At 44.2% G+C, this 13215-nt stretch overlaps 1 protein-coding gene across 6 annotated transcripts in view; it reads left to right on the top strand.

Moving 5' to 3' along the window:
• Nucleotides 1–13215, top strand: part of Acacb (acetyl-CoA carboxylase beta) — a 127397-nt gene that overhangs the window by 81914 nt on the left and 32268 nt on the right. For all 6 annotated transcript variants that reach the window (XM_033762390.1, XM_033762388.1, XM_033762389.1 and 3 more), the window contains 7 exons: nucleotides 559–672; nucleotides 762–875; nucleotides 1404–1493; nucleotides 6356–6474; nucleotides 9891–10028; nucleotides 11316–11415; nucleotides 11494–11601. In XM_033762390.1, coding sequence (XP_033618281.1) covers nucleotides 559–672; nucleotides 762–875; nucleotides 1404–1493; nucleotides 6356–6474; nucleotides 9891–10028; nucleotides 11316–11415; nucleotides 11494–11601 — 783 coding nt within the window. The remainder of the gene's footprint in view (nucleotides 1–558; nucleotides 673–761; nucleotides 876–1403; nucleotides 1494–6355; nucleotides 6475–9890; nucleotides 10029–11315; nucleotides 11416–11493; nucleotides 11602–13215) is intronic.

Consider the following 13215-nt stretch of genomic DNA (forward strand, 5'->3'; position numbering starts at 1 on the left):
GGACCAAAAAAAAAAAAAAAAAAAAAATCTAGATGTGAAATGATCCAAAATCTGAACTTTTTCAACACCAACACCACGAGTGGAAAGTTCTACATCCAACCTTCTGTGATGTCTCAGTCTAAATGAAGGTGCACTAAAAAACATTGTATAAAATTACCTTTAGCTTGTGTGTATAACATAATATAAAACATAAGTGAATTTCACATTTAGACCTGGATCCACCTGCAGATAGCTCATTATATATATTCCAATATTCCAAAATCCGAAAGATTCTGAATCCATAGCAACTCTGGTCCCAAGCTTTTTGAATAAGTGCTATTCAGCCTGTAATACAGGTAGGAAGTTATATTTTTCTTGTTACAAGGACTTGAGGACATGTTTTTTAGTAGATGAGTGGGTGAATGAAAGAGTGGAGTGGGGTGGGTATGCTTTAGGAAGGGGCAGGGGCGTGCATTTCAGACTACTGGGGGCAGCTGCACCCCTGGCTGAGGTGAGTGCCAGGGCCCTGTCATTCTCTGTAGAGAAAAACCATTTGGATTTTGTTTTTGTCCCCCGAAGGATGAGCTCTGTGGCCCAGATCCTTCCCTGTCAGAGGAGCTGACCTCCATCCTCAATGAGCTCACTCAGCTGAGCAAGACCGAACACTGCAAAGTGGCCCTCAGAGCCAGACAGGTAGGGTCTCAAAGTGGTGTGGTGCCCCAGTGCGTGGTCCCCTCACCCACCGACTCTCTCACATCTGCCCCCTGTCCCCTTCCCTATAGGTCCTGATCGCCTCCCACCTCCCCTCCTATGAGCTGAGGCACAACCAGGTAGAGTCCATCTTCCTGTCTGCCATTGACATGTACGGCCACCAGTTCTGCCCAGAAAACCTCAAGGTGAGGCCTCTGCTTCCTTCAGTGTCCCTAGAGCACTTACTGGGTGGGTCTCGGAAGCTGGGAGCTCCTCCTGACCTCAAGGAGCTGCCAGTCTGGTGTGATTCCGAATCCTGTACAAGGATGGTAGGAAGGCTCTGGGAAGGGTGGCCATGGAGTTTGGTCCTGCAGGAGGCACAGGGTGGCAGGCACAGGGCTTGTCTGGCAGGTGCAGCAATGAAGCATGTTTGGAAGCCACAGGCCCTGCCACAGCTGAGCTCTCCCCGGCCAAGTCTGGTGTGCCCAGCCCCAGCCGCACCCCCAGGACTCTAGTTCCTTTACCAGGACGCAGGCAGCCTTAGTGTCTGAACCTGAGAACTGGCCCTGCGCGCTGTCTTCCCTAGGTGTCGCTGTCTGATCTCAGGGGAGCCCTGTGTGCCGGCAACAGTGGCCACAACTAGTGATAGGGACATACTCAGCTTCTCCCCACCCCACCCAGATGCTGGTTGATGCTTCTCCGTGTTCACTTCTCCTTTTTAAAATTTCCTGTAGAAATTAATACTTTCCGAAACCACCATATTTGATGTGCTGCCCACTTTCTTCTACCATGCTAACAAGGTCGTCTGCATGGCATCACTGGAGGTAAGGAGCTCCTGCAGAGCTGAGCATGCCAGGCCAAGCAGCCACTGCCCACCCAACAGGTCCCTGACCCAGGCCACAGGCCTCGCGGACATGAACTTGCCATTCTCCCTGCAAGGTAGGAAATGTTACTGGGCCCATTTTTTTTTTAAAAAATTAATTTTGTTGGTACATTTGAGGTATACAATGTGGTGACATTCATCACTGGAAATTTCTACCTTTACACAATCCATCTTGGTTCTTATTTTTTCCCAGTTCCTCTACTCTCCCTTCCACCCCTCCACCCCTCCCTATCTACAAAGACTTTGTTTCCATTTTTTCTTTTTCTCATTTTAATTCCACTCCCATCTTTCTTTTCCCCTACCCTCCCATTTCCCCTTACGCTTTGCACCTTTTCTTCCTATTTCACATTATCTATTATATCTTTTAGTCCTTATTTACACTTTCATTTTCTCACACTAGAGAAAGTATTCGGTACTTACACATATATGTCCTGTTTATTTCACTTAGAGTATTGCCTCAATGTGCATCCATTTAGCTATAAATATCTCTAGTTTCTCATTCTTTATGGCTGAGTAGTACTCCATTTCATTAAAAAAAACCCACATTTTCTTTATCCAGTCTCCCATTGATGGGCAGTTGGGCTGCTTCCAAGTTTTAGCTGTCATGAATTGTGCTGCTATGAACATTGGTGCACATATATCATTGTAGTATGATTCTTTTTAATTCTTTGAGAAAGATTCCCAGCAGAGGGATAGCAGGGTCAAATGGGACCTCCGATCCTTGTTCTTTGAGGAATCTCCATACTGATTTCCACAGTGGCTGTACCAGTCTGCACTCCCACCAGCTATGAAACAGGGTTCTTCTTTCCCCAGAGCCCTACCAGCATTTGTTATTGGTTGATTTCTTGATAGCAGCCATTCTTTCTGGGGTGAGGTGGAATCTCAGTGTTGTTTTCATTTGTATCTCTCGAATGACCAGTGATGTTGAACATTTCTTCATAAGTTTATTTGCTACTTCTACTTCTTTGTCTGAGAAATGTCTGTTCATTTCAGATGCCCATTTTTGGATTGGGTCTTTAAATTTGGGAGGTCTGATTTTCTTAAGTTCTTTATATAGTCTAGATGGTAGACCTTTGTCTGGGGAACAGCTGGTGGGAAGTTTTTCCCATATTGTGGGTTGTCTTTTCACACTGTTGGTTGTTTCTCTTGCTATGCAGAAGCTTTTTTTGTTGTTGTTGTTCAAGATAAATTCCAAAGGTTTATTGCACCAAATGCCACAGAAAATGGATCAAAATAATACATGAACAAGTTTTAAGAGAAGTTTCCCATACATTGACATTGGTATCTATTCAACTGATCAAAAAGAGTCCTATCAATTCTGTGCAGAAACTTTTTATCAAGAAGAGATCCCACTTGTTGATTGTTTGTTCTAGTTCATGGGCAACTGAGGTTTTAAAATCTTTTCCTACACCAATGTCTTCAAGAGTTCTACCTAACCTCTTTTCCAGCCAGCTAAGTGTTTCTGTTTTAATATTTAGATATTTAATCCATTTCAATTTTAGATTAGTGCATGGTGAGAGATATAGATCTAGTTTTAATCTTTGGCAAATTGAAGCCAAGTTTTTCCAGCACCATTTATTAAAGAGGCTATCTTTCCTCCAGTGAGGGTGTTTAGCTCCTTTGTCAAAGATGAGGTGGCTGAGTATGTCTGCAGTTGTTTCTGCATCTTCTATTCTGTTCCACTGATCCTCAGGTCTGTTTCTTTGCCAGTACCACGTTGTTTTTATCACAGTAGCTTTGTAGTGTAGTTTCAAGTTGGAGATTGTGATACCCCCTACCTTGTCTTTATTGCCTAGAATTGCTTTTGCTATTCTAGGTCTCTTGTTCCAAATGAATTTTTGGATTGTTTTCTCAAAATCTGTGAAGTATGCTGCCGGAATTTCAGTTAGGATTGCATCGAATCTATATAGCAGCTTTGGAAGTATGGCCATTTTCACTATGTTGATTCTCCTACCCAGGAGCAAGGGATGTCTTTCCATTTTCTGATATCCTCTGCAAGCTCTTTTTTCAGGGTATTTTAGTTTTCAGTGTAGAGGTCTTTGATTTCTTTTGTTAGGTAGATTCATAGGTATTTCAATTTTTGGATGCTATTGTGAAAGGAATTGTCCCACTTCTCTCTCAGTGTCTGTTTTTTGTATACAGAAAAGCTATTGATTTTTGTGTGTTGACCTTGTATCCAGCTACTTTGCTGAATTTGGTTATTAAGTCTAGAAGACTTTTGGTGAGTTCTTGGGGTCTTCTAAGTAGAGTGTCATGTCATCTGCAAATAATGACAGTTTGACTTCTTCACTTCCTATCTTTATTCCTTTTATTTCTTTCTCTTGTCTAATTGCTGTGGCTGATGTTTCCAAAACTATATTGGATAGGAGTGGTGATAGTGGGCATCCTTGTTTTGTTCCTGATTTTAGTGTGAGGGATTTCAGTTTTTGACCATTTAGTATGATATTGGCTGTTGGTTTTACATAGATAGCTTTTATAAGAATGAAGTAGAGACCATCTATTCCAGTTTTTTGGAGGGATTTTTATCATAAATATGTGTTGGATTTTGTCAAATGCTTTTTTTGCATCTATTGAGATGATCATATGGTTTTTGTTCTTGACTCTGTCAGTATAGTGTATTGCATTTCTTGATTTGCATATGTTGAACCATCTCTGCATTCCTGGGATGAATCCCATTAGGTCAGGGTGTATGACCTTTTTAATGATCTTCTATGTTCTATTTGCGAGTATCTTATTAAAGATTTTTTGTATCTATGTTCATTAGTGAGATTGGCCTATAGTTCTCTTTTTCAGTTGGGTCTTTCTCTGCTTTGGGGATCAAGGAGATACTTGCTTCCAGGAATGAATTTGGGAGTGTTGCTTCCCTTTCAATTTCTTTGAAGAGTTTAAACAGGAGTGGCAGTAGTTCCTCTCTAAATGTCTTGTAGAATTCAGCAGTGAAGCCATCGGGACCTGGACTTTTCTTAGTTGGTAAATTTTTCATTACGTTTTCAATTTCATTGATTGATATTGGGTTGTTTAGAATTTTTAGGTCATCTTCGTTCAACTTTGGTAATTCATATAAATCTAGGAATCTGTACCTTTCTTCTGTATTTTCCATCTTATTGGCATATAGGTTCTTGAAGTAAGTATTGTTGATCCTTCAGATTTCTGCTGGGTCTATTGTAATTTCACCTTTTTTATTCCCAATTGCATGGATTTGGGCCTTTTTCCTTTTTTTGATAAGGTTGGCTAAGGGTTTGTCAGTTTTGTTTACTCTTTCAAAGAACCAACTCTTGGCTTCGTTGATTTTTTTTGTATTGTTCTCTTAGTTTCCACTGCATTAATTTCTGCCCTGATCTCTTTATAATTTCCTCCCTTGTATGACGTTTGGATTTGACCTACTCTTCTTTTTCTAGAAGTTTGAGGTTCAGCATCAGGTTGTGTAATTGAGCACATTCTGTTTTCCTAATATGAGTATTCACTGCTATAAATTTCACTTGGAAGACTGCTTTCATTGTGTCCCATAGATTCTGGTATGTTGTATTGTCATTATCACTTAATTGTAGAAACTGTCTGATCTCTTCTTTAATTTCCTCTGTAACCCATTAGTTATTCACAAGCGTGTTGTTCAATTTCCATGTGTTTATGAAATTCTTGCAGTTTCTTTTGCTACTGATCTCCAATTTCATTGCACTATGGTCTGATAATATACAGGGGATAACGTCAATTCCTTTGTACTTAGATGTTCCATGAGTGAGTATGTGGTCTCTATTTGGAGAACAATCCATGTGTAGCTGAAGAGAATGTGTATTCTGATTTTGTGAGGTGGAACACTCAGTAAATATCTGTTAAGTTCATTTGTTCAGGAGTTTGATTGAGTTCTACTATTTCATTGTTTATTTTTTGCCTGGTTTTTCTTATCTATTTGTGACACTGGAGTATTGGGATCTCCCAGTACTATTAGTGCTTATATGATTTTTCATTTCTGTTAGTATTTGTTTTATATAATTGGGCACACTAGTGTTTGGTGCATATATGTTTATGACTGTCATCTCTTCCTCTTGGATTGTTCCCTTTACAAGGAAGCACAGGCTTCCAAGGGTCATCTCCTAGTAGAGACACATAAGGTGTGTTGATTCCTCCAGCAGTGAGTTGCGACAGTGTATGTGAAGTATAGTCTACTGGGACTTGGTACTTTTTCTTTCTTTTTATTGAGACAGGTTCTTGTCTAACTTGTCTGCATTGAGCTGGGCTGGATTCCGAAGACTTAGCATGGGGGAAGAATGGAAGATAACTATATAAGTTCTTGAATCAGTCACGTGTTGAAATGATTTCAGGGAAAAATAAAATATATTATTAAAATTATTTTTATGTTACTTTATTTTCCCATTACCTTTTTAGCTTCCAGAAAATTTAAAATTATGTATGTGGCTTGTGTTGTATTTCTGTGGGTCAGAGCTTCTCTAGAGCATGGGGTGGCAGACTATAGCCTGCAGGCCACCTGTGGCACACTGCTTGTTTTTGCAAATAAAGTTTTATTGAAGCAAAGACATACCCATTTATAGCATAACTTTCAGGCTGCTTTCATACTACTACAGCAGAATCTAATGGTTGCAACTGCGATGACACATCCCACAAAGTCAAAAATATTTGCTATTTAGTGCTTCACAGCAAGTTTATCAAGCCTTGTGAAAACGTTCTCCAGGGCTGCTTAGGGATTGTGTAAAGATCATTTCTGGTATCCCTTCAGCCTCAGTTTTCTTGGGACTGTAAGACACTCTGGCCCGCTCTGAATATCCACTGCTGCTTCTGCTCTGTCAGGTTTACGTGCGGAGGGGCTACATTGCCTATGAGCTAAACAGCCTGCAGCACCGTGAGCTCCCAGATGGCACCTGCGTAGTGGAGTTCCAGTTCATGCTGCCCTCTTCCCATCCAAATCGGTATGCAGTGGTACCCACTGGTTTCTTTGCTCCCTTTAATCTTATCCCTGGAGGGACCCAGCAAGCGTGTCTAGCAGTGCTGCTGGGGAGGTGTCTGGGAAACCCCCTCCCCACTGTGGATTCCCCCATAGCAGCGTGCTACAAAGTAGAGAAAATCCAGGCCCTCCTCCTACACCTGCACCATCCATTGCGGTAGCCAAATGCCATGTGTGCCTCTTCAAATTAAAATAAATGAGGCAGGTGTAGTGGTGCATGCCTATAGTCCTAGCATTCTGGGTGGCTAAGGCAGGAAGGAGGATCACAAGTTCCATCCCAGCCAATTTAGCAACTTAGCAAGACCCTGTCTCAAAAAGAAAAACAAAAACAACAACAAAAAAGAGTTGGGTATATAGCTCAATGTGAAGGCCCTGGGTTCTTCCCCAAGTGGTGCAAATGTAATAAATAAATAAAATTTTAAGAAATGAAAAGAAATAAGAAATTTAGTCTCTTAGATACACCAGCTACATTTAAAATGTTAAGTAGCCACATGGGCTCACAGCTGCCATATTGGACAGTGAAGTTCTGGAACATTCCATCATCGTAGAAAGTTCTAGTGACCCACAGTGACCTAGATCGTTGTGAAGGGTAAATGAGATAAGGCACATACAACGTTTAGGATGTTCCTGGCACAAATATATTTATGGGTATCAGCACCCTGTGGTGATCATGCCTAATACTGTATTTACTACTGTGTAATGGCATGCTGGTGGCCAGGCACCATATTCCTGCACAGTCAGGTCTGGCTGTTGGCCAAAAGTATGTTCTCATCTCCGTTTTATAGATGAGCGCCTTGGAGCCTTCACTACACAAAGGCTGAGCTGCTCATTCATGGAAAGTTGGGGTCAAAGCCCATGTCATGCATGGTCTTGCTTGAGTTTTTCCCATGGTACTTGAGTGTATTTGGAAGCCAGAGACAGGAACACAGGGGTCATCCTGCCTGTGTCTGCCAGAGTCTGTGCTCAGTGAGCTCCCTCCTGCTTTCACCTGAGGTTCTCATTGTGTCTGTAGAGCTCGCTCACAGTCTCTTTTTTAACCCGTCTTATTTTAGGATTTGTTACCCCCTTCTGGTCAGGTGGAAAGCAGTATCTTCCATACAGTAATTATGTTTCCCTGGGGTCCAAGGTGTTCCCTTTCATTCTTTGTAGTTCCTCTGTTTCTGGTCATTATGGGGTTTCCTAAAGACCTTGCTTGTGCACACAATGGTGTCACATCGTGATCTGGGGATTCCGCAGATCAGATCTTGTATCTGTACAGCATGCAAGGTTCATGTTCTCCTGAAGCAGGGATTTTCCTGGCCTCTTGGGATTTTAAAAATAAATTCCTCTTTCTATTGATTTTTGGAAGAATGGGATTATGGATGCAGAAAAGAAGGGCTTCCCTGTGAGGCATTTCTTTCTGTGTTCATTGTTTATTTTTATCCTTCTTATTTTCTAAGAAGTGATTGTGATGTTTTGTCTAGTTGTGAGAAAAGTCTTATACTAGTTCTAGCCTGGGGTCATCTGGGGGTTAGCAGGAGATGTGGTGTAAACATTTTCTAATTGTATGCTCCTAATGAGGAGTTCTTTTCTCTGCTAGTTTCATTGACTCAGCAGTGCAGCCCTGCTGGGAAGGGAAGGCCGTGCTCCCAAGGGCACTGTGTCATATGACGCATGTTAGGAAGGACCTGAACTATACTCAGGTTATTGCTAATCAGCCCAGTATGGGAAGCAGGTTCCTGTTGGAGCCCAGAGAGACAGTGAGGTTCCCAGAGGGTCCCTGACCCAGGTTGACGGACCCCGTTGTTGATGTGGGCTTTGAGTGCTGACTTGTGGCTGACCAAGCACAGACCTTTGAGGCCTCTGGGAAGAAGCATGAGGAGTGAAGACCCCCACCCAGGAGAGCCTGGTCTCCCCTTGCACCTGTGTTTATAGAGCAAGGTACATGGTAAATTAGGTCACTGATGTCCTCGGAGAGGCCAGGGGAGAGCTTGGCAGGGCTTCGTGCACCATGGGCTTGGGTGCTCACTCGTTGCAGGGTCCCAAGGCATGAGCTGGCTGTATGACCGGAGGGGCTACAGTTCTAGTCCACCCACTGTTGCCCTGAAGGACAGTGGCCATCAAGCCCAGGAGAGAGAGAGAGTTATTTTCCAGAAGTGAGAAATCTAGATTTTTGTTTTTGTAAAAAAATCTGAAATCCCTCAACTTTTTAACGTGAGCAGCTAACTCGTGTGTTAAGAGTATTATCTGAACCATGAATGCGGCTCTGAAACCTCTGGATTTAGTTATATGAAGGGGCCCTGGGTCCCCATTCCAGAGGTACCGAACAGGAACACAAGCGCCTGTGTTGTGGGTCCCCAGAAGCACCCAGGTTTGATTTGCTGATAGGACTCCCTGTACTTAGTGTACAGTGATGTGCATGGACCGGCTTATTACCACACAAGGCTCCAAAGCAGAATTAGCAAAGGCAGAGGCACCTGGCTGAATTCGAGGGGAGAGCAGGCACGAGCACTGAGTCGCCACCTAGTGGACGGACACTTAACACACTGATTCGCCTTGCAATGTGTGGGACAGCACGTGTCACTGTGGGCTGCTGGCTTGTTTGGGACCCGCACCCAGGCTTTTTATTGGCAGCTGGTCATGTAGGCATCTCTGCTTGGCCCTGAGATCCCAGGACCCCAGGGAAAGTAGGTGCTCAGCCTAAATCATGATGTTTGCACAGACAGCTTAGACATAGCAAACTATCCTTACCATTCAGGGAAGAGTGGGAGACCCTTCCCCAAATTCAGATTGCTGGACGACAACCAATGGCAAGCCTTGCAAGCAGTTCTCCTTCCTATAAAGAGAAGCTCAGGCCTCCGGGTTGATGCTTTTCTGCACACCATCAGATCACCTCTTCTTACATCTGAATCCAGGGCCTGGTTCCAAAACCCTCAGAGAACCTGTGTGGAGTTGCTCCTGGTGAGCCGCCATACCTGGGAGCAGCAGGCATCTAGATTTGAATAGGCAGCTGATTTTACGCCCAGAGAGGTTTGGTGAAGGGGAAGCCAGAGGCCTAGAGCCAAGCCTGTTCCCTCTTTGGCTGCCCAGGGCTGGGGCTGTACAGGGAAATTCGATGCTGGGAGTGTGTGTTCTCTGTGTGGCTCTGTTCACCACTTTGGAGTTTCCCGGGGGCTGGGTTGTGCCTGGATTTGGATGTACGCGTTGTTCACTCATTCGTTCACTTATTGGGCTCCTACGGCACACCATGACTGAGGAATCAGATGAGACTCCTCAGGCCCTGGCTTAGCCTCCCTTTGAAAGCCTGGCCTGGCTCCCTGAAGTGCCCAGCTGCTCTTGGAAGCGGTTGGAGCTGCAGGCTGCAGACGGCTGCCTCATCCTGCCCTTGCCTTCACCCTGCAGGATGACGGTGCCCATCAGTGTCACCAACCCTGACCTGCTGAGGCGCAGTACAGAGCTCTTCATGGACAGCGGCTTCTCCCCACTCTGTCAGCGCATGGGGGCCATGGTTGCCTTCAGGAGATTTGAGGATTTCACCAGGTATGGTGTGACCAGGTCTCTGAAGCACCCGCAATAGGGGGGCTGGGCAGACGTCCCCTGACCTCACCCATTTATTGGCACATTGGGCAGTGAGTTCAAAATAACAATGCAAGCTGAGTGCTGTGGCAGAGGCCTGTAATCCTAGTTACTTAGGAGGCTGAGGCAGAAGGAGCACAAGTTCTAGCCTAGGCTGGGTAACCTAGAAAGACCACAAATCAAAATTTAAAAAGGGGCAGAGAAATACAATGCTCCTTGGATTCAGCCCCCAGCACTGCAAAATAAATATATTAGTTAATTTTTTAAAATAATCATAAGAATCATAAGAGTGATGGGGAGCTGAGTTTTCAGTGGGTACTGAGATACACAGTACCACCAATGAACTGTACATTTCAAAAAAGCGGAAGAATGGATTTTGAAAGTTTCACCATAAAAAAAATGATAAATGAAGAGATAGATGTGTTTGACTTGCTTTGAACATTATACAGTGTATCCACAGTATTGGAACATTACATGGTACCCTCTCCCTATGTATAATTTTATATTTTTCTGTATTGGTTAAGAAGAAATTGAAAAAAGTAACAGAATCATGAGAGCGTTATAGCCAAGCATGTGAGGCCTGGTGTCAGCTGACCCACGTCCGCAGCCTGGCTCTCTACCTTCTAACTGTGAGACTGAGCAAATTATTTAGCCTCTCTTAGGGTTCTCACCTGTGAAAAGGCTTAAGAGGAGGACCTACTTTGGAGAGGAGGCGTGGAAATTAAATGAGAGCAGATATGTGGAATAATATATTTAAAGTATAATTCCTATGTAAACAATATGCTCAGTAACTGTCAGACTAGTACTGTTACTACCCTTTTCTCTGCTGGTTACCATGTGGAATGCATTGTGCTTAAATTCTCCTTTGCGTTTTCCCACAGCCTGGTGAGGAATCACTCTTGTTAACCTCACAGGACTCCTATGAGGGGAGGTCTTGGGTCTCCCGCCTGGTAAAAGCGGGAGCCAAGAGTTGACTTGATACCCAACTGATGACCTAGAGTGTTGGAACCCTTTTTTGGATCCCTGATCTCAGATCCTATTGGTTCATTCTTCATCTTTGGGAACAAGTCCACTGGGGTGCTATGGGCAAAATTGAGGAGTCACAAGAGTCCCGCATGGTGTTGGATGAAATTGCAGTCTTGGTTAGGAAAGGAGGAGAGCCTGGGGCTCCCACATGCCTGCCTTGAAACCTTGACTGCTGTCCTCATGAGACAGTGGTGCCTTAGCCTCCCTCTGTGCCTATCCCTCCAGGAACTTCGATGAAGTCATCTCCTGCTTTGCCAATGTGCCCAAAGACATCCCAGTCTTCAGCAAGGCCTGTACCACCCTGTACTCCGAGGATGACTACAAGGTAAGCATCTGAGTCCAGAAACAACCCACAGGAGGGGACCCATCCCTTTTACCCCCAGCCTTTATTTTTCTCTCACAGAGCCTCCGAGAGGAGCCCATCCACATCCTGAATGTGGCCATCCAGTGTGCAGACCACCTAGAGGATGAGGAGCTGGTGCCAATTTTCCGGATGTTTGTACAATCCAAGGTGTTTAGTGTGCATCTGGCACTGGGGGGAGCCAATTGTTTTGTTCTGTTTTGTATGGCTATAATAAAGTACCCGAGGCTGGGTGCTTTTGTAAAGTGGAGAGCTTTATTAAGTTCCCAGTTCTGGAGGCTACACTGGGCAACCATGTGCGGTAAAAGGCTCTGCTGCATCAGTGCTGCAGGTAGCATCACACAGGGCGTGTGCATGTGTGAGATGACACGGTGGAGAGGAAGCCAGACACGCATGTGGGAGAGGCTCGGCTCTCTCTTGTACAACTCACTTTGGGGGCACAAGCCTGGTCCCTCGAGAACTACATCTGAGGGCAGTGCCCTCCCTTAAATGGCCCACTGCCTCAATGCAGGTACACTGGGGCATTCCACTTCTTGTGAGTTTTAGTGGGAACCAACCAGGCTCTACCCACAGCACAGGTAGGGGAGAGATCTCTGGGGAAGGAGGAAGCGCTGGTCTTGGTGAGTTTGCCATGTTCCTGAGGCTCGCTGGGGTGCCTGTCCTGCTGAGTGCTTAATAAGTAGTGTGGGGCCCTCAGAAAAGCCCACAAACTTGCAGTTTTGAAATGGCCACTTATGGTGACCACTGAGTGTGCAAGTAACTACAAGTTGCTTTTGCAACTGTGAAAACATTGGCACATTTCCATGCAGCCTGTCTCTTTGTATCCTAGCCGACATCATCACTGGGATTTTAGATGTCCTCCCATCGCGTAGGTACAGCGACATTCGAGCTGCACGTGGGTTTGTCTGCCTCCTGACCGTGTTAAACGGGGAACACAGTGCTTGGGGGTCCTTACCCAGAGATGGCAGTGGGGATGCCTGGCAGATCACCTCCTGAGAGTGTGGCCTACGAGTGATTCTGCAGTGTGCGCGACCCTGTCCCAGGGTCCAAGGTGGCTCTGAAAGGGAACGAAGCAGTTTCTAAATACGGGCCTGGAGGGGTGGCTGTTAGACGTAAGAGATTAAATATATGTGTGTGACTGTATACTTTTATGTACGTATAACGTATACAAGAGAGGCGGATGAGGAGGATATGTACCTTTTTGGGGAAGAACTGTTCTGTGCTCTATCTTTCTATATTACTTTGAAGATTTTACATGTATATGGAAGTGTACATTTGCACACACATGCACACGACTCACGTACACACATCCACTTGTAGTCACTCATATGCACATGTAGACACTTGCTTAGTTGAGAATCAATAATCCTACTAAATCCTACATTAGAATCTTCATTCTGCAGTTTTCCAGTCTATGTCCCACTCCAGTGTTCTTTTGTTTGTTTGTATTTGTGTTTTTGAAACAGCCCAAGACCGCTCATTACCCCTAATAATTTTTCCTTATCGTATTGGCAAATCAATAGCCCATTTTCTTGTCTGCCCCAATAAAACTTTATATTATAGCATTATAGTATTTATGTCATTTAGGGAGCAACTGAGAACAATTTTATGCTTTTTTTTTCAATACTGGAGGTGTAACCCAGGGCTTTTTGCATGACAGGCAGCTTCTCTAACACCGAGTGACTTCCCCAGCTCAATTTAATTCTTTTCTTGCATAGTTTTTAGTGAAGTCTAAAAGAAAGTATCTGAATCATGCATATATAT

Source organism: Fukomys damarensis, unplaced genomic scaffold, assembly GCF_012274545.1.
Source record: "Fukomys damarensis isolate Sample0158 unplaced genomic scaffold, DMR_v1.0_HiC HiC_scaffold_12, whole genome shotgun sequence".
Classification (NCBI taxonomy): Eukaryota; Metazoa; Chordata; class Mammalia; order Rodentia; family Bathyergidae; genus Fukomys; species Fukomys damarensis.